Source organism: Micropterus salmoides, unplaced genomic scaffold (assembly GCF_014851395.1).
Source record: "Micropterus salmoides isolate LMB-PRFRI ecotype aquatic unplaced genomic scaffold, ASM1485139v1 Ms_hic_scaffold_21, whole genome shotgun sequence".
Lineage (NCBI taxonomy): Eukaryota > Metazoa > Chordata > Actinopteri > Centrarchiformes > Centrarchidae > Micropterus > Micropterus salmoides.
The window spans coordinates 22,386,313-22,405,861 of NW_024041262.1; the positions used below are offsets into that span (position 1 = coordinate 22,386,313).

General features: G+C 40.2%; 1 protein-coding gene across 2 annotated transcripts in view; it reads right to left on the reverse strand.

Annotated features, from left to right (window-relative positions):
- Positions 1-3,187: 3,187 nt before the first annotated feature.
- The window catches only part of LOC119915953 (vesicle-fusing ATPase-like), a 28,615-nt gene continuing 12,253 nt past the window's right edge, over positions 3,188-19,549 (reverse strand). Inside the window, exons 9-23 of one of the 2 annotated variants that reach the window (XR_005447057.1) lie at positions 17,357-17,556; positions 14,991-15,156; positions 14,747-14,821; positions 13,674-13,861; positions 12,556-12,651; positions 11,458-11,614; positions 11,150-11,283; positions 10,649-10,715; positions 10,386-10,465; positions 8,744-8,878; positions 8,206-8,319; positions 5,442-5,497; positions 5,157-5,229; positions 4,162-4,198; positions 3,188-3,717 (exon numbers count right to left, since the gene is read on the reverse strand). Coding sequence is in view for 1 of the 2 variants with exons in the window: in XM_038735760.1 (XP_038591688.1) it covers positions 5,199-5,229; positions 5,442-5,497; positions 8,206-8,319; positions 8,744-8,878; positions 10,386-10,465; positions 10,649-10,715; positions 11,150-11,283; positions 11,458-11,614; positions 12,556-12,651; positions 13,674-13,861; positions 14,747-14,821; positions 14,991-15,156; positions 17,357-17,556 (1,499 nt within the window). In the remaining variant the exon portion in view is untranslated. The remainder of the gene's footprint in view (positions 3,718-4,161; positions 4,199-5,156; positions 5,230-5,441; positions 5,498-8,205; positions 8,320-8,743; positions 8,879-10,385; positions 10,466-10,648; positions 10,716-11,149; positions 11,284-11,457; positions 11,615-12,555; positions 12,652-13,673; positions 13,862-14,746; positions 14,822-14,990; positions 15,157-17,356; positions 17,557-19,549) is intronic. The other variant, XM_038735760.1, reaches the window with a different exon arrangement.

Sequence of the window (19,549 nt, forward strand, 5' to 3'; positions counted from 1 at the left end):
TGTTGCTACTCCCTGCTGACTGACTCTACTGCACCAGTCAGCCGGGGAGCCTGGAAGATATATGCTAAAGCCTGATTTTATAGCCCTGCATTTCTGAAATATTACCATTGGGCTGGGACTGGAGGTATGCAGCATGTGTGTGAACAAGCATGCTCATTCCACTAACTAACCACCATACACATGTATATGTATGCACTATTCAGTTACACTTAACTCCAGGTGGTAAAAATTTGAGCATTGTTTATGCGAGCAAATTCTCTTTCATTGCAAGCTAGCAGTTCTTATGAATGACGACTTTGTTTTGCATTTGGGCTCGATCAACTTGTAAATTGCTCATGATTTCCACAATTGAGATGCAACACAGTCATACATTATTCAATCTAAGGAGCGTTGTGATGAAAACAACCAGAGAAAGTTAGCGCTCAAATTATGAGTAGAAGATCATTTATGGCTGTTTCATTATAAATGTATGCATCAAACTTGAGACAAGCTTTAGCATGCTTAATACTAATTCTGGTCTTATGAGCAAAGTGATTGTTGGGAAATCTTTTTATCTAACACTTCACGCATTCATCAGGCCCATCGTAGACACTTTTGTCTGAAGCAAATCTTTCTTTTATCACTGTAAAAAGAAAACGGGGGACATGTGACGACACGTGGAGGCCAGAGCGCAGAGTAAGTTCTGATTGGCTTTCACATCCTCCACTATCCTTCTCTCCATATTTTCCCTCAGTTGGACAGTTGAGGTTTTTAAGAAGCCTGATTTATGAACTTGTACTCTTGTCAGTACACCCCAAAACTGCCTTGCTCTTTTGGTTTTGGAGATACTGGAAGAACAATATGCTGTAATTTACTCAAAAATTTTGTTTTTGCAGAGGCTCGGATGTCTTCCCAGTTGACGCTGACATGTAATTTTTTTTAACAAAAGGAAACGAGTTTAAGATCACTGAGGAAAAATAGCTGTGATTTTGGGGTGGACAGGAAAGACTTCCAGTTCATGTAGATTCTTGAATTCTGATTCTGGGAACATTAAGCAGAAGAAGGTTGGGAAACCTCATCAGGAGCTGGATGATTTATGTGTGCAAGATGTGGACATGTGTGTGTGCGCATGATGGCTGCCAGTGACAAACAGAAGTGAGTGGAAAAATGGATGGATGGATGGCAGGATGGCTCTTCACAATGGTGGAACAAACTTTAAGAGGTTTCCACACAACATGTTCTGATAGTCCCACCTGCTTCCTATTAATATTCAACAGCAAAAACACAAGTTACCCAGTAGTGTATAGGCTGTCCTCTCTTTGTGACATAGCTTACAGCTTGCATTTGTCTCAGCCCTCCCTACCTGGGCCTACCTTTCTGTGTTCAGTTCCCTCCAACCCCCCACTTCCCCGCTATATCCAAAGTTTTGTACAAATGTTTTAAAGTGAATAATTCCCTTTTTATTTTATAATCGTAAATGTTATGTTTTTATAAATATTATTTATTATACAATGTATATATCTGTATGACTGAACTAAGATTATATATTTGAAGAACAAAACTGTCTCATGCTTTTTACTTTATAGCGAGAGGTACGTGCACACACACCAAGATCTTTACTTCAAAACTAAACTTATGGTGTTTCAAACTATGATACAAAGTGCTTCTTGTGTCATTAATAGGTTGATTAGATATCTCATCCCTAGAAGCATTCATCACTTCTGTAGTTGTATCACATATTGTACATGGGCCATTCATGAAGAACATGTTTTTTTTTTGTTTTTTTACTGTCAACAAATCCCATGAAAAGACCAAAACCCATAATGATAGACGTTCTTCCTCTGTGCCATTGATGTCCAAAAACTATTTAAAAACACATCAACGAGCCACACTGCCGCACTCGTTGACATGAACACACACACACACACAGTAATTTATTATGACTCAATCCCACATACACAGTCCTTCTGCCTCAAATATTCACTAGAGCACCACATGTATATTAATCCGCTGCTGAAAATAGTCCAACAAATCCACAGTTAGACAAAATTTTGCTAAAAAAACCACAGTGCAGCTGTTTTAGGGAATTACTGACCCATTATACAAAATTGAACTTTAGATTTTTTTTTCTTTTTATGGGATTTGTTAATAGAGGGGTGTTGATGGAACAGTGGATAAGACACATGCCTTTGGTGTGAGAGACCCAGGTTCAATCCCCCACTGTGACACATCCACCAATGTGTCCCCGAGCAAGACAATTAACCCCTAGTTGCTCCAGAGGCGTGCGACCTCTGACGTGTATAGCAATTGTAAGTCACTTTGGATAAAAGCGTCAGCTAAATGAATAAATGTAAATGTAGAATCATTCGAGCTAAAAATAAGAGCCTATACAGTAGTTACATTATACAGTACATACTAGTTAATATGTATAATGAGATGATCCAGATGAGGTGACAATATCACATTTCAATCGTCCAAAGCATACATGAAATGCAGAGTTATACCATATGGGATACATTTATCACTTTACCACATTTATTACAGGAAAGCAATGGTCTCAGCTAAGAAACCCACAGCTCTGGTTCCTTTCTATTTAATTTCACTTGTATATATAAAAAAAAAAAGACCACATGTACTGTAGCATGGTCATGATGGAGGAGTCCCTGATGCCTGAAACAATATTTTTGCTACGTTGGTTCCACAATTCTGAATAACTGGATAAAGAGATCTGCATTCAGTGGTTCACTCTCACTGTAGCCTGCACAGACGTGCTGCAGTAGCTACTTGGTAAAACGGCTGACTGTGTTTCCTTGTTAAGCCGTAAAGTGATTGCGCAACACAGATGCTGTAGAGGTTAACCGCGAACGTCTGAGTAGGTTCATCTAATTATGAGATGCCAAATTTCTCATAATTATGAGATAATTATGCTAGATCATAATTATAAAACACTTTTTATGATTTCGACATGCCATAATTATAAGAACACTTGATAATGAAAACAACTGGTGGTAGATTGTTTGTTTTTTTTTCTCGTGTGGCACAAAGGATTTCATAGAGGCTGGTAAATTGAAAGAGGTTTTTGGGCAAACTGGACAGCGTTTGACCTAAACAACTACATATTCCTATGTAGATTATACTGTGCACCCCAACTTTTGCATGGAAACACATCTTTAAAGCAGCATGAGCATTAATTCCAGATACTACAGAGTTTCTTGTTAGGAATATCATTAATTTATTCATAAAATAAAACGGTCAGGCACAAGCAAGTACACAACATGATAAGGAACAAAGTGAGATCTTTAAGTCATGGAGCCACCATGTCGTGGAATGATCAGATTACACATCTGTGCATACAGATACGGCCTATATAAACAAACAGTGTTATGATGATAGTGTTTGTGCATGCATATCTATTTGCCATGGTAATCTATGTTTTGCCTGGACTCTTATATAAAATCCCAATGAAGTGCCCGCAGCATCACATAGAGATTACAGCACTGGTCTTCAGGAAATGCAATATACACAGATACAACAAACACCGCTTATTTCTCTTATTTTATATGTTCACATAGTGCTGAAGAGGAGGAGGTTGCCTGGCTGGTTGTGGCTGCAGAAAGCTGCAGTGCAGAGAGAAGCACACAGGGATGGGAAGGAAGGATGCAGAGAGAGAGAGAGATGGAAACTATCTCTTGCTTGCTTCCTCCTGCCAGCCTCTTTCAGGCTTCCGTTCCTCAGCAACTGAGTGAAGAGAGACAAATAAAAGTGAGAAGAGACAGGCAGGCAAAGGAGACATGCTACCACAAGAGAGCACCTGTCTAGTCGACCTATTTTTAGGCACGTCGTGCGCTAACTATACCATAAGTCTCTGAGGCTGTGATGAGAAGCAAAGCTCTGGCTGCAAGTTGAAAAGTTTTTGTTGTTCATCAGCCTCTCCTTATGGTGAGTATTTCACAAAGCAGGATTAGCAAGTTAGCCAGATAACTTTAAAAAGAGAAATATCTTCTGAAACTGTGTTATCATTCAAGAATGCAAGAATGAATTATATTAACAATAATGAACTGTTTTACAGATTCAGATTAGAACAACTGGGAAATGGAACAATAATTTCACAGACTTCTGAAGAATTTTCTAATCTTATTTTGTGAAATTCCCAACATTACCACCAAATGAGCTTGTACTTACTGTTTTTTTTACATGATTGTGCTGCCCACATGGGACTCTGAGAAGAATAAAAAAAATCACTGGACATCCATACCCTTATAACCTACAGTATATCCACAACTGATCCATGTGTACTCTCAATTTGTAAATCTCACAATTTGCCATAATGTGCATTTTAAAACATCTGGCATACCCTGACAATATCTTACTGCAGACTATAGATAACCAGATAAATCAAGAATAAAAACAATTTAAGATGAACATTTTGGGACATTTACAAGAATTAGCAGCTGGTTAGCATAAAGCCCAAAAACGACTATCCAAAGTTAACAAAATCCACCTACAAGCCCCTCTATCGCTCACTGATAAACAAGTTATATCATGTTTCTCTAATCCATACAGAAATCAAAGTGTAAAATCTCAAACTTTTTACAAGGTTTCGACAAGGTTATGTAATATGAGACTTCAGAAAGTCACTGCACCCATCCAGGAAGTAGTCCCACACTAATACACACCTGGTCATTTTTCCACTTCAGTGCTCAGTGTACACTGAGCTGCTCATGCTAGCTCTTACTTCATATCTGCCGTGCAGACATGAGTGTAGTATTCATCTTCTCATTTAACACTTGGCATGAAGGCAAATAAATGTGACTCCCAAAATGTCAAATGACGTCTTTAAGGCAATTTGGTGATTAAAATTTAAAGAGAAAAAAACAAATCAAATTTTGGAATCTGCATTAAAAAATTATATATTGATGCACTGAAAACTATATAGATTTTGATTTAAATGCATGTCTACAGACTTTTAAACACAATTACCCATGTAGGTGAGTTGTTTGGTACATTATTGATGGCTGAGTGTTAATTCTCTTGACAACACTTTGTACTTTGAGTGTATACATTGTTAAACTGAATTTGCAGTTTACAGATTTCTTCATGAGCCCCCCTCAGCATGGACAGGAAACGATGAGTAGAAGATGTGACCGTGTAGCCTGATGCAGGCCCTGCAGTCTTACCGTTGAAGGACGCCTCTTTTTCACTATGTGGCTCCACTGAGTCTAGATTGACATAAACTTATCAGAACCCAGTCTGCAGGAAGACAAAATGTGTATTATTAATCACACTTGATACAATGACCATGTAAACATTTAGTGCGTCTAACTAGGTTTTTCCTCTCTGATACATTTGTGAGTGAAGAATGGTACAAGTGACAGATGTGTGCGCAGTGTGAGTGTTTAGTGTCACTGATGATTCCATTTTGCTCAAAGAAGTCACGTTAGAAACAGGAAAAGAATACTTACGCTCCTTCATCCTTCAGTAGACTGAGGAACTTGCTAACTCTGTAGCCAGGATCCATCTAAAACACAGACATTAATTCTTAGTGCATATATGCATACAATGTCAGGTGGTAATATCTTTTTGATCTAGCATCTGTTGTTTAAAATTCAGAATCAAGAGGTTAAACATCAGAACAATGTGAAATAGTGGCAGGTCCTGGAGTTCATGCTTCAGTTTGAACAAACAGGATTGCAGAGAAGAGGAGGGGGAGAGGAAGTAAAATTAATGGCAACCTATGCAATAACTTACAGTATGTCTGGAATTGCCTGTAGCTACTAGAGTGAAGACATGAGAACAGTCAGAAACATTGGAATGAGACGGAAAAAGATAAAGAGAAAACTGAGGACTAACAACGAATGTATGTGTGCGGAGCGGTGTGGCCGTTTGCAGCATGTCTCGGCAAACACAGGTTCATACTTCTTCAGGCTAAGATTGGGGTTGGGTGGGTGGGGGGTGCAGAACATAGTTGCATTTGTGCATACCACAGCAATTACACAGCATCCAGCCTCAACAAACAGGCGGTACACATCATCAACATACCAGAGATACACAGTCAGGAGGAGAAATTAACGCCAGCAAACAGTCAGATTTAGGTCACTGTCTGCTGCTGCTGCTTGATAAAAGGCTGCTACCTGTTTTGGTAAACAAACATTTGAAGGCCACTGGAGCGGATAGTTTTTTTTTGATGAACTGGCCACGGTGGACTGCAGAAATGTCTTGCCTAAGGAGTACTGAAGAAGAAGCTGCTGCAAAATTGTTCAGTTCCAACAGTACAGTTAGACCCTTCTGTAGCCGTTATGCTCAGGTTTCAATGTCGATGCCTGAGTCAAGATCTAACTGGAACCTAATTCATATCAGACAAATTAAGCTTTAGAGTACTCTAGCTCTTGCATTAAGTTGGGGGATCTGAAAGAAAACAATTAAAATCTGAATCCACACAGACTTTTAGTCCGCGTTGTGGGTCAAGCTCAAAAATCACTCGAGCCAACAGTTTAACTTGTCATGTCAATCGTCTCCAAGCCTACGTTGAGATAACCCATATGACATCACTATGACATTGTCAGGGTTGTTTTTTTCAGATGCAGAATGACATGAGTTAATTTGAATGCATTAGTTCTGGAGAAATTCATTCTGAGGTGTTCATGATACTAAACACTCAACTCTGCACTGATGCTGCTTAAAGGTGGCAGCAATCCTTCCTCCAGTGCATGATCACGTTTTGATTCAGATTGTGCACGGAGAGGAGGGGCTATTCACAGACAGGTCAATGTATAGGGAAAAACTGCCATGTGTTCCTATTCTGACTCAGAACTGAATCCCACCAGGAATTTCTCTCTATTTGCACTGCACTGTTATTTAACAGGTGAGAACTAGCAGAATGCTAGCCCCAAGCCTGTCGAGTGGGGGTGTGTAGGTGAGTAATGAAACAAAACATTTATTTGATTGAAAGTATGTAAAGAGATTTATAAAATTAAAGCATTTACTACAAATCACTAGGCTTCCCAAGAACGCCGTGACTCAGGGAGTAATGGGAGTACATACAGTATGACTGATCTAGACTTTCTGCAGAACAGGTCGAATTGATGATCCTAGTGTTTTGACAGGGTAAAGGCCCTTACAAGGCTTTACAAGTAAATCATTTGGGTACAGTGCAAACAGAAATAACTACAACAATTTTGACAGGGACTCTCAGGGAAAAATGCAAAAAAACATAACTCCTCGGCCAAACCACAAAACCCCTAAAGGCAGCTTTAATAAGGTGAGTTTATACCTACAGTGCTTATTTACATACACAAGGAAGCCAAGAATCTGCTTTGTATGTTTTCATTTTTGTTTCTACAGTTGGATGGCATGTCTTTTTTTTTTTTTTAAACCTCCCATATGTCTTTGCTCCTAGGATAACAGATCATTATTGATTTTGCTCTTGCTCTAAACCATAGGTAGCATCCCTTTGATTCAGCACACGTGAGTGTAACTTGGAAAGCTCCGCAGAACATGGTTTCATAACTATGACTGCATCAGCTCTCCACCATGTCGAGAATGGTTTGTGAACTAGAAATGTACTGGATCCTTCTTCTCAACAAATCATCAGAAAACCCACACAGTTTTTCATTCCAGTTAATAGATGACAGTTTTTTTTTTGTTTTTTTTTTAAGATGGAGACAGATTCTGTTGACTGGTGAGAATGCCGGCCAGATGTCGAGAGGAGGGACAAGCTGCTCGAGCTCAGTCTTCACGATTAGAAAAACAATACAGAGGCAATTTGATATTTGTGTTTCAGAATATATATATAAATATGTGATGCTCTTTACAACTTAGTGTACTTTACCTAGTATGTGATACCACCAGTGCACATGGAGTTACATCAGCATTACATTTATCATAAGAGCATCACATAGTCATGTGAATATTTATAAGGTTAGATGCTAGCAGCTCTGTGAGGCTGTACTTATGGAGAGTGGTGCTTTGAGCCAAATGCTAACATCAGCATATAATTTTTGCCATGTTCACTATGTAGTTTAACATGCTAACATCTGCTATTGGGATCAGTCCTTTGTGAACCGTGACCGTCTGTATAAAAGTTCATGACAATTCACCCACTAGTTGTTGGGACATTACAGTCTGGACCAAAGTGATTGACCGTCCAACAAACAGAGCGGCATTGCCATTCTGCTAGCCGTAGTTCAAAAATGCAAATGCAAAAAAAAGATAGTATCTCTTTCTCACCTGCACGGACATTTCAATCAGCATGAGCAACTTTTTTATGCCAATCCACATATTTAGGCCTTTCACAGCTTTAGCTATGCTTGCCCGCTCCACCTCCTGAAAACTGCCCAGCAGCTGTGGGGAGAAGTCAGAGGAGAGCAATCAGGCATGGGATTCAAATAGGTTATATCATTATTTAAAATGCAAGAAAGAATTTCACACTATAGTACATATCAGCATAAAATAAATGCTGCTGTGTAGTCCAAGTGTGTCAGTATAGAAGTAATGCACATTATAGATTGTGAATAAAACATCATTCAGAAAATATCATTCTTGAAAACGTTGACAAGTGATTATAAATCTGTGTTTAGAGTTGCTTTTAAGTACTGATAATTTCACGTGTTCCTAACATGATATAGATCATTTGGTAATACTCTTTGTACAAAGGTGTGCGTTACAATTGTGAGACAGAGAGGCTGAGTAAGTGTATATCAAGTGTATTAAATAGTTAGGGTTTAAAAGTGCTGTATATGCATGCATAGATGTGTGTGTCTGTTACCTCCAGGGCCTCGACCAGCTGCTCTCCCCTGGATATGTTGGGAATGTGGATGGTAGTGCTGAAAGCATCCAACATCTCCATTTCCTGGAGGACGTCTTTACGACTTGTGGTGCCGATGATCAGTAGCTTACGACCCTGAAAGAGAAGCAGACATGGCTTCAGACTTTCGTTTCATTCAACCGCTAAGTTGGTCATTTTCTTTAGCTGCTTTCCTCTTAACAGTCACTGGGAAGGCAAAGAGACTGACAGTCAGGTTGATTATGTGATTTTAACTTTTTTTACTCACTACCCGTTTGTTTATGGAAAGAAAAGAAAACAGTAACAAGGGAGGAGAGAAGAGATAAGGCAGAGTCATGACTGTCTGATGGATATAAATCGATATTGGGCATATGGATTGCACCTACACATTTTGTAATAACAGTGAAAGTGCAGGTTCACTGCGTCCAGTAAAATCTTTCTGCAAGTCTGTGTCAGACGGTGCTGTTAGTTTTGAGGCATGGGTGAACTGTAGCGCTATGATAAAAAACAACCTTTGGCCACAGTGCTGTTTTTCCTCCTTTACTCAAAAATGCTTAAAATGTCCCGTCATACAGCGTTCTCTGCATCATTTCAGGTTATATTCCAGTTAGGTGGTTTGTAGCTGTGGCTCACAGCATGTTGTGAGAATTTGGTTACATTTATGACACTATCATAACTGCAATGCAGACGGTCTCTGATCGCAAAACCTTCTTGTCAGCCGTTGGTGGACGTGTGTCACAGTGAGATCTAGGATCAGGGTTTTAAAATTGACACCCAAAGATTTCTTCAGATATCTCTCATGATTGTGTGATTTTGTCCCAGATGAAAGTTGATAGTGTATTAGGGCCTAAAGTCCCAACCAGAGCACAGACAATAAAAAACAGGAGAGATGAGAAGAAAGAACAGGACAGAAAACAACAGAGGGACAACAGTAGAGAAGACAAACACGAGCAAAAGAAGAGAAGCAAAAGAAATGCAGGTCCACTAAGCCGACAAGTTGGAGAAGGAACAGGAGAAGAAGATGAAGGAGGACAGGCAGAGGAGTGGCGAGTAGACAGGGGGATTATGGCTGCCGGCTGCCCCCCCATGGCGTGGGGGGTTGTGATGCTGCATGCAGATGAGGTGCCACACAGGCGGCGGTGCTGCCAGGTCCTGGCTCTCTCACAGAGCCCATTCTCCTCCCTGTCCCCCTGGCCTCCCCCGGCCCCAGGCACCCCGCTGGGCCCAGCGCTTTACAACCCCAGAGGAGCACTGCAGCCAGGCATTCAACACCAGGCCCCGCGCCACTTCTCATGCACATGCAGCCATATAGTGGGCTATGCTCTCATTCACAAACCCATCAACAGACACACACAAACTACAACCAAAGAAACTATGAGAAATGGGTCTCTACCACCACCATTCACTGTGAGCACAACAGGCCTGGGCCTAAACACTCGCTAATAACCATACACTCACACACAGTCGCTCACATATGCCAGTCGCAGCCAAAGACCTCCAACAATTCCTCACCAGACTTTGCGCTGGCATCAATAAGATCTGCTGCCCTCTTTCTGCCACCAAAGGACTAGCAACCCCACAGTGAGCATGCTACAAATAAATACCACAACAAAGTGTTTGTTACCTTCGGAGGAGGTTTCTTCAGCAGCACCAGTAAAGCTTGTAACACCAGGTTGGAGAAACGAGGGCCAATTGGGACGTAGTCTAATGAGACAGATCATTTTCTGTTAGCAATGTTCTGATTTCCCATATAGATTTATTCACATTTGAATGTCCATCCAAATAAACATGACTTTAGGTATACAATATTCAACTCACCAGCAGCAGGACAAAAAATGTTTTTATTAGCTGCCTTGTGACTCTCTGAAGGGACAAATGGATTCTTACCTAACAGACGTTCAATTTCATCTACAACCACGCAGCTCAGCTGGGACTTGTAGGCGTCTTCAAATATCTATTACAGGGAATAAAAGTGCAAACAGACACGGTTAAAAACAGACACATAGCTTTATGCATGACATGAAAGCACTAAAAAGGATTATTTGTTTGTTATGGTATTAGTAAACAGTGGTTAATTTAAAAAATATGCTTCTAAATGTTTTCAATTAAAAAAAATCTTCCATATTTAATGAGGCAGTTAGAGTACTTAAGTCCAATTTAATAAAGCCATTAATTATTCTCAACAGCATCCATAAGATGAGAAACAATTGCATTGCTTGAACCCCATCTGCCATGCATCAGCACTGGAGATACATTTTTCACACCTTCACATACTTACAAATCCCAAACATTTGTAGACCTAGAGATGACTAAGATGACTTTCTATATTTCAAGACTTTCTACTCAAGCGTGTAAAGATTTGTAACATTGCCAACTGGTGCGTGTTACCTTTTTGATGGCTTGGCATTTGGCGATCTCCGAGTGTCCGATCATCTTGTCGGGGGAGCAGATCTTGATAAAGGGGAACTGGGACTCTTCAGAGATCTTAGCAGCTAGTGCAGTTTTCCCACTGTTAGGTGGACCTGATGAAAGGGGATTAATCACAAATCAGATGTTTCAAATTACAGTTTTTATTTTAGGGCCTTTTAAAAAGGTTTATTACGTGTACAACTGCTGTGTGCTGGCTAAGGATGTTTGGCCTGCATGTTTGAGTTGCATGAGGTGAGTTTGTGTGAGTGGATGTGTGTGAGTCCCACCCTCAAGTAGCACAGAGACCAGCGGTGTGCGGTCGCTGTTCTTCGTCTGCTGCACCAGCAGCCCCCCATCCTCTAGGACCGCTGACACTGGGTCACCCCATCGGATTATCCCGTTCATGATGTAGCTGGCGTAGTCCTCTTGATTGGTACCAAACGCCTGGACAGAATAAGAAAAGATGAGGTGGCGTTTTAAAGTTGAGAACATTAGAAAGAAAATATATACTGTAAATGTTTCCCTGCCCATTGTAATGTTGCATCACCTGCACAAGTGCTGTCTGTGAATCATCTTCAGGTGAATTATATTATCCTGATTATATGCAGAAACCCCCTGAACAGATTCAATTTAAGTTGAGTGGTCTCTGAGAATTTTCAGCCATGGACAAAGTGGAAAAAATTACTTTCCTCCAACTGTCCAACTGGCTATTCTTTGCCACAGAAACTAGAACCAGATCACAGAGGTTTTACAGAAGTTAACATACATTAGTTTTTTGTGCTGGAGGCTGATCAGATGAACAGACCAGACTCTGGAATACTTAACATCTTTATTGTATGAGATTATATTTCAAAAGTTTTGTGTAGTTCAGATTTGTCACGGTAAACAACATACATTAATGACACTAAATAGATATGTGCAAGTAAGCTTGAGCACAAAGTCTTCCCCCAAATCGCGGATTAAATTAAGTACAGTATAATTGTAAATAGCAGACATACACAGAAAAACAACAAGAACGACAATAGCAGGTAAAAGAAACACAAGAAAAAGGAATAAGGACAAAGGGTTTCACCGATTTTACCAGCACACTTAAGAAAGCACAAGAACAACTCTTTTTGTTGAGTCTAATTACTATTATTACAGTTCTTGGCTGTTATTTTTAAAAGTCTGTTTATATTTTCAACAGCGTTTGCTCAGGACAGCGTGAGAAGAATGGGATTGTGAATTGTTCATTTGGAACTTTGGGTTATTTGATTTATAAAAGTTGTGGCTGTCACATTTATGTCATGTAGTCTATATTCTTTATTTTTCAACAAAACATATTTAACACAGGAATGGAAGGAGATGCAGAAAAGATATACAGAGCGTGATGTGAAGCTACTTACAGGTTTGATGTCGTTATTCAGTGAGCTCATGAAGTCAAGTCTGCTGACCAGCAGCTTCTCTGCCGTCTCAATGTTTACCTCCACTGTGTTAGTGGCCTACAACAAACATAATGTAACACAAATTGAGCTAGCTAATAATAACAGTTACCTTTGTTCCCTAGCTAATGAAAGCCATTACATGAAGTATTGCACAGTTAGATTGCACAATGTGTCAGCAGACAATGTGCTCCCTCAGAGCAGAAAGGTCAGACCGAGTGTTTAGACGAGTGAAGAAAAACGTCACAGCCATCAGACATGTGTAAGGCCCTTGTCTGTCATTTATCATCACCCTCCAATATCTGCTGCTCCATGTGTGTCTGTGTGTGCCTGTGTGGGTGGGGGGGCAGAACATTTAATAGATGAGAACTTCACCTTATCCGTCTGTCCAACTAAGCTGTGTAGATTTCAGCCTATGCACCTGATAAAACACTTATCTGAAGCCCAATCCTTCCTCACCAGAGTGGCACTATACAGCAGTGTACCATGCCAGCCATGTGTGGCTTATTCCACTGGGTACTTCTACAAAACACATTCTATAATAAAGTTTTCAATTATTAATTTTAAATTATTAATTTTATTTTGATCATAAAATCAATGTGTCTGCAGGTATTCCTTTCTGGAAGCATACTGCCCCAGTAACCTCCAGCAATAACATAGTATGTATATAGAACTGAGAGGGAAGACCCAGATGGAAGAAAATATGCAAGCCACTCACTGCTATTAATTAAGCTTATTGCAGTAATAACTGAAGGCTACTTAGAAAGTGGATTAACATTTTTGTTAGCTCATATCTTCGGTCATCTGGACTATAGTGGCTGCACAGTCAGAGAACAGAGAATTTTTGGCTCTGAGAGAGTGTGAGGGCTTTTTCTTTCCTCTTTTCTGAAACTCTATGGACTAAATGATTGAAACAAATACAGAGAGACTAAGAGTAAATGATAGTAAAACCTTTACAAATAGAACTCCTTTTCTCCAATCATAAAGATTGTATGGAAGTGGACACATACAATAAAATAAAATACGAATACAGAGTATAAATGTGAGCAGTAAAATGCCAAATGTCCCTTGAAGTATCTGACCTTGATATGTCTGTTCATGGCAGTCGACTGTGCAGCCCTGACCAGGCCCTCCAGCTCTGCACCGCTGTAGTTCTTAGTCTCCACGGCCAGCTCCTCAATGTCTACGTCACCGGCCAGCAGTTCGTGCTGACGCATCTTTGCTGTGTGAATGTGAAGAATCTGAATTCGTCCCCTTTCATCTGGTAACCCTGGAAGAAGAGAGAGGAAATAAGGGGCTTTAAACTTTGGCAAAAAGAGTTATGTGTTTAACTTAATGTCATTGTCATTCAGGAAAGGTATGCTAACCACGTAAGGTGCACTGCCTCTGTACTGTGCACAGCACTGAGCAGCAAGATTGCTACTAAACTACAGGCTGCTGCTCCTCAAAGACATTTTAACAGATTGACAGCTGTGAGATTTAACTATACTTTTTATGATTTGAATGTAGTTAATCCGGAAACATGTGTATGACAAATCATTCTGTTTACCACAAAAATTAATGGATTATACTGGCAATTAGGGCTGGGCAATAAAACAATGATATTATCGCGATATAATTTTCTTCAATATCAATATAATAAACATTCAATATACTTTCAATAAATATTTGGTTTAATTTATTTGAATCATGAACAAATTAGCAGTTATTTTTTCTGTTAAAATATTTATTTTGTCAAGGAAAAGGGACTGAAAAAAGATTTACTAATATTTGTAAAAAAAGGTTTTATCATAATAGTTCTGAATGTTCTCCCTCAGATTTGTTAAGTGTTCCACTGTTTGGCATCAAGTGTTTGTCCCATTCTGACCATAAAGAAAAGTTTAACCACATAATGGCCATCTAGTTTCTTCAATTGTCACTCAGGAGGAAAAAAATCAGCCTTTAAACTTGAAAGAAATAACGATTTGACATTCATTGTGATATCGACCTGAAATGTTTTTATCGTGATAACAGTTTTGGCCCCAGCCCTACTGGTCTATCAAGAGATCTATGTTGTCATTAATAGAGTTTTAATTCCATCCAGTCTACTAAAGAGATAAACTGTATGGCATCAACACTTGAGTGAAACCATATCAGCGTGTTCTTCACTTCTTACCGATCTCCATCTTCACCTCCAGTCTTCCTGGCCTCAACAAGGCCTCATCTATCAAGTCAGGCCTGTTGGTCATACCTGAGGGCGGGACAGATGGACAGATAGTGGAAAGAAGAGACAGCAGAGGGAAAAGATGAATGAGAGAGAGATCAGTGAGCGTGCACATGTTCAGCGATGACATCTCAGAGCCTGTGAGTTTTTAAGGTGTGTTACTTTGTATTAGGAGAATGCGTGGGTTTATTTGTACCTATGACCAGGATGTTGTTGAGCTGCTCCACTCCATCTATCTTGGACAGAAGCTGGTTGACTACGGTGTCGTGGACTCCTGTGCTGCCTGCCATGCTGCCACGCTGTTTACAGATTGCGTCGATCTCATCAAATATGATGATGTGCAGGCTGCTGTTAGCACCGTGCTGTTCAGCAGAGAGATGAGGAGGAAAATAAATGACAGAGAGAATGTGCTAACTGTAAATATATGTGTTGTCTACTACTGTCTTATACTACTGGTAATGCGGTCCTCTTGTCTTGCCCGATACCATTTAGGGCAGCACCATATATCGTTTCTGCATCGTCATCGCAATGTGCCCTTGCGCAATAGTCACATGGCAGAACAATGCAATGTCAAGCAAGTGAAATTAACTCAAACACCTAAACTTTTTGCTGCTTGATATAAAAAGGAAAACTTGTATGGTGTCATTTTCCATGACTAATCTACAACAGAAGTCTGTCTGATGTAATATCATTTACTCCGATTTAAGGGTTCTTTAGATATAGTGTTGTAGTACTCGAGACCGGTCTTAAGACCACTTTTTGATGGTCTTGGTCTCGTCTCGGACTCGACCACCTTTGTACTCGGTCTTGTCTCGGTCTCGGACACTGAGGACTCGGGATTTTATTTCAAGACCAGTCATGACCATAACTTTGGGAATATCAATAAATTGCTTTTGCATTGTCTGATTTGTTAACATCCTAACTTTGATTGGAAGTAAAACATATTTCTTCAAACGCAACCAATAATCCTAATTAAACGTGTTGTTACAGTTAACGACTGTCACCCCTCCCTGCGATGCCTACGTTGATTTCAGCTCTTAGTGTTTGTATGTGGGTGTTTTAATGGGAAAGTGGATCTTTCAGATCACTTTAAGAAGTACCTATGATCTTGTTCCACATTTTATTGCGTGCCATGCAATGCAGGGATCTGCTCTTGGTCTTGACTTGGTCTCGGTTTGGGCGGTCTTGACTACAACACTACTTAGATACAAGGAGTTTGTTGCTTGTAAGTGAGGAACGGGAGAAAACCACCGAAACAGTGGATTTGGTTGCAAAAAGAAAAGCAACTTTTGTAAACCACTCAGGGGGCTGGTGTATAGCTGCTCTTTAACTATTATTTATTATTTTGTTTATAATATGTTTAGTGCATTAAAACTCAAGAAAAGATAGTTTGCACAAAAAAAAAGCATTGCAACTTGCATTTTCCCTAACCAAATTACAATTTCAAAGAGTAACTGAAGTCATCTGGTGAAAAAAAATCGCAATATATAAATATCGCAGAAAAGAAAAATATTGTTTGTCATTTTTTACAATATCGTGCAGCCCTAAACCAATGTCTACCATAACCTATTTCTTTAGATGTACAGTGATTTTGCATGTGATGGTGGTGTAGAAGTTATTTACTTTATATATATAAATGTTAATATATATAGGATTTCCAGTGTTTCCCAAACTTAAAAAATTATTTTGTCTCTTGAGGAGTATTTACTCCCAAGGAAAGCACACTGGCCTTTTGCATGCCAATGTATTTATTAAACTGGACTATCTGGTACTTAACATCGACATTTCTCGTGGCCTTGTGAAGTTATTAAGTTAAAATAAATATATTAATTTTGAAAGTTAGTATTACTTTAAAATAAAACTTTACGGCAATATTAGAAAATAAAACCAACAATGTTTTACAAGAGACATAAATGCAGCAAGATGACAAAGACAAAGATCCTACAATCAGTTCTGGCCCTCAACTGAGAGACAGATGGAAAAAACAAGAGAGCAGCAGGGTGGGGGGTTATCCCTCCATCTACAGACCTGTCAGTCTCAGCCCTAGCATTTAAAGCAGGTGTGGAGCTGTCCTTATTGCACACTGGCTGGTGCGTGAGTGTGTATGTGTATGTGTGTGTGTGTGTTTTTAGGGAGGTCTAATAGGAGGTCAAAGGGAGCCCAGCCCCTCATTAGGTGGTGAAGAGTGAGGCTCGACACTACTGTCTCACCATCCAAACCAACCAAAAACTTTACCGGAGTTATTACAGCCATGTCTGGCTAAAGGGCATATCTCTCCACTCCTTGAGAAATTAGTTTTTTTACATGTTTAGATAGATGAAATTCTTATCTGTGTTTCTTGTGAATAATGGGAGAATACCCTAGAAGACCTACTGTGACTTTTTTACCACATGTGTAGATAATAAGTTCAGCAAAGTCGCAGCACTACAGGTAATGTATGTGGAGGTAATAAAACTGACTCATATATCTCTTGAAAGCTCTAGCAACAATAAAGTTGTTTTTAAACGTACTATGGTCAAAGTAAAAGAGTGTGACTTTCAACATAATGTGATCTCCCCTCACCCTCTTCTGTTCTTCCTCTGCATCTGCAAACAGCTTCCTGATGTTGGCCTCAGACTCTCCGACGTACTTGTTGAGAATCTCTGGGCCATTGACGATCTTTGGCTCCCGGGCATTAAGCATCTTGCCAATCTGTCGTGCCATCAGGGTTTTACCGCAGCCTGGGGGTCCATACAACAGGATTCCCTTCACATGCTTGCAGCCTGGAGACAGAGACACACAACCAGGGAGAAAGGAATTGAAGTTAGACTGAGCACAGGCACAGGCTGTTCATCTTATCAACAAGGAACCAACACACTGCAAATGTTTCTACTAGATCTCTTCTTTGTTAGGTAAAGCCCAAACAGAGGACTTTTGAGAAGCGTAGGACTTGCCCCCAGCCAACATTTAGGACACAATTTGCCCTCCACTTTTCCTTAGACCATTGATTTACTATTGGCAGTTGTTATGACAACGTAAGTGGTGACCCATTAAGCATAGTCACAGTGCTTTGACACACTGCATTTCTGAAATGTAAAGAAAATCAATATCACACAAGGTTATTTACTACATTTAAAGATAGTTAAATGACTTTCTTGCATTTGAACTGGCTTTGAATTCTGTTGATTTATTATAGTATCCCTTCATAATAGAAATGTTCACTTTGCAGTTTGTTCAAAATGTCATTTTTTTTTATTCCTTCTGTCACTTGACACACAGAATAGACAGGCTCATAACTGTTCTAAGCACCACAGCACCACGGATTTCCTTTGTTTCATTCCCTCTCCATAAAGATCAAGTGTGGATACTGCAAGCTCTCTACTCAAGTTTACAGTGTGGGTCTTTTAATGGCCTTTTGCACCTGCTTAATGACATTTAGCCCAGACTAATTGAGAGGCCCCAGATAACCATCAGAGCTGCCATTTGGGCCTGCTGAAGGAAAAGCAGCCAGGGTGACAGGTGGGGGAGGAGGGGAGGAGGAACGGCTTCTCTAGCAAGGCGGGGAAAACTTGTGTGGTTGTGTGTTGTGTTTAGGGGAGAAAGCGCTGAAGCTTCTGTCTGTCTGCCTCACCTCTCTGGGAGCAAAGGGGAGACAAGGTGAAACTGTCAAACTTTTGCTCCAACGCACACATAAAATGTGCAACTAGACGTGCACGCCACCTCTCTGTCAGCACCCGCTCTCCCTGCTCCCCACGCCTGCCAATTACAGCTTCACCTTTAGCTGGATGCTCTATCAGGGGATGCCATCTCATTACAGCAGCCAGCTGGCGACAGCCAAAGGCCGACTCCTGCACACAACCACCAGGCTAAAAGGTCAGCTCACACACTGCTGGACACTGCCACAGGCACTGAGCGCTGTGCGAATGGAGTGTCTACGCGTACCAGATTTAAGTACTGTGTGTATTTGGCCAGCTCAGAGGTCTTTACAACAGGTTTTCACAAGACTTCTAGGTCTGGGAGCAAGGATTAGGACTGATGTGATTGTATGCACATGTGTGCAGAAAGGGAGGGTTTTGTGTATGAGTCACTAAGAAGACTACCTGATGGCTTTCATTACAATGAGCTGTTGTCCTTTGCAAAGTGAATCATCATAGTAATCTGACAGCTGTCAAAGAGCCATTAATGAGTGTGTGCAGAGATCACCGTCAGGGTATGCCAGGGCTTTTAGTCATGGTCGAGGCACCTCAGGAGGACGCTGCCCTGAGTGCTAATCATTGTTGTGGTTTTGCCGATTCAGCAATGACACAAGGAATTATTCAAAGCTTTATTTTCCATAATGTTGATTTAAGAATTAAACACAAGCTGAATTTAATACCTGAAAGCAGTTATTACGTTTGGCAGGTATTCCTATGCAGTTTGACCTGAATGCTGAAAGATACTTTACCAGTTCTGAGAGAGACAACAGTGTTTCTCACAAGATTGTTTTCTGTGCTCTTTTGAGCTTCCAACATTTAGCATGTTGAGGTGTTTCACCATGTAGAGGAAGGAATTTTAAATGAGATAATTCTGAAGACACCTATCTTCTAGCAGAAGGAGCCACTTGGTGCACCTGTAGATGAGTGGATTGACATGCAGTGCTGGTGATAAGGTTAAAATGACTCAGCCTGAAAGGTGAATAACTATTGGTTGCTGAAGAAGGCATAGTGAAAACATCAGTGCATTGTACTCCCCTATTCTAAATGTAGGGACTGAGCAATTTAACAGATTTGGGAGTGC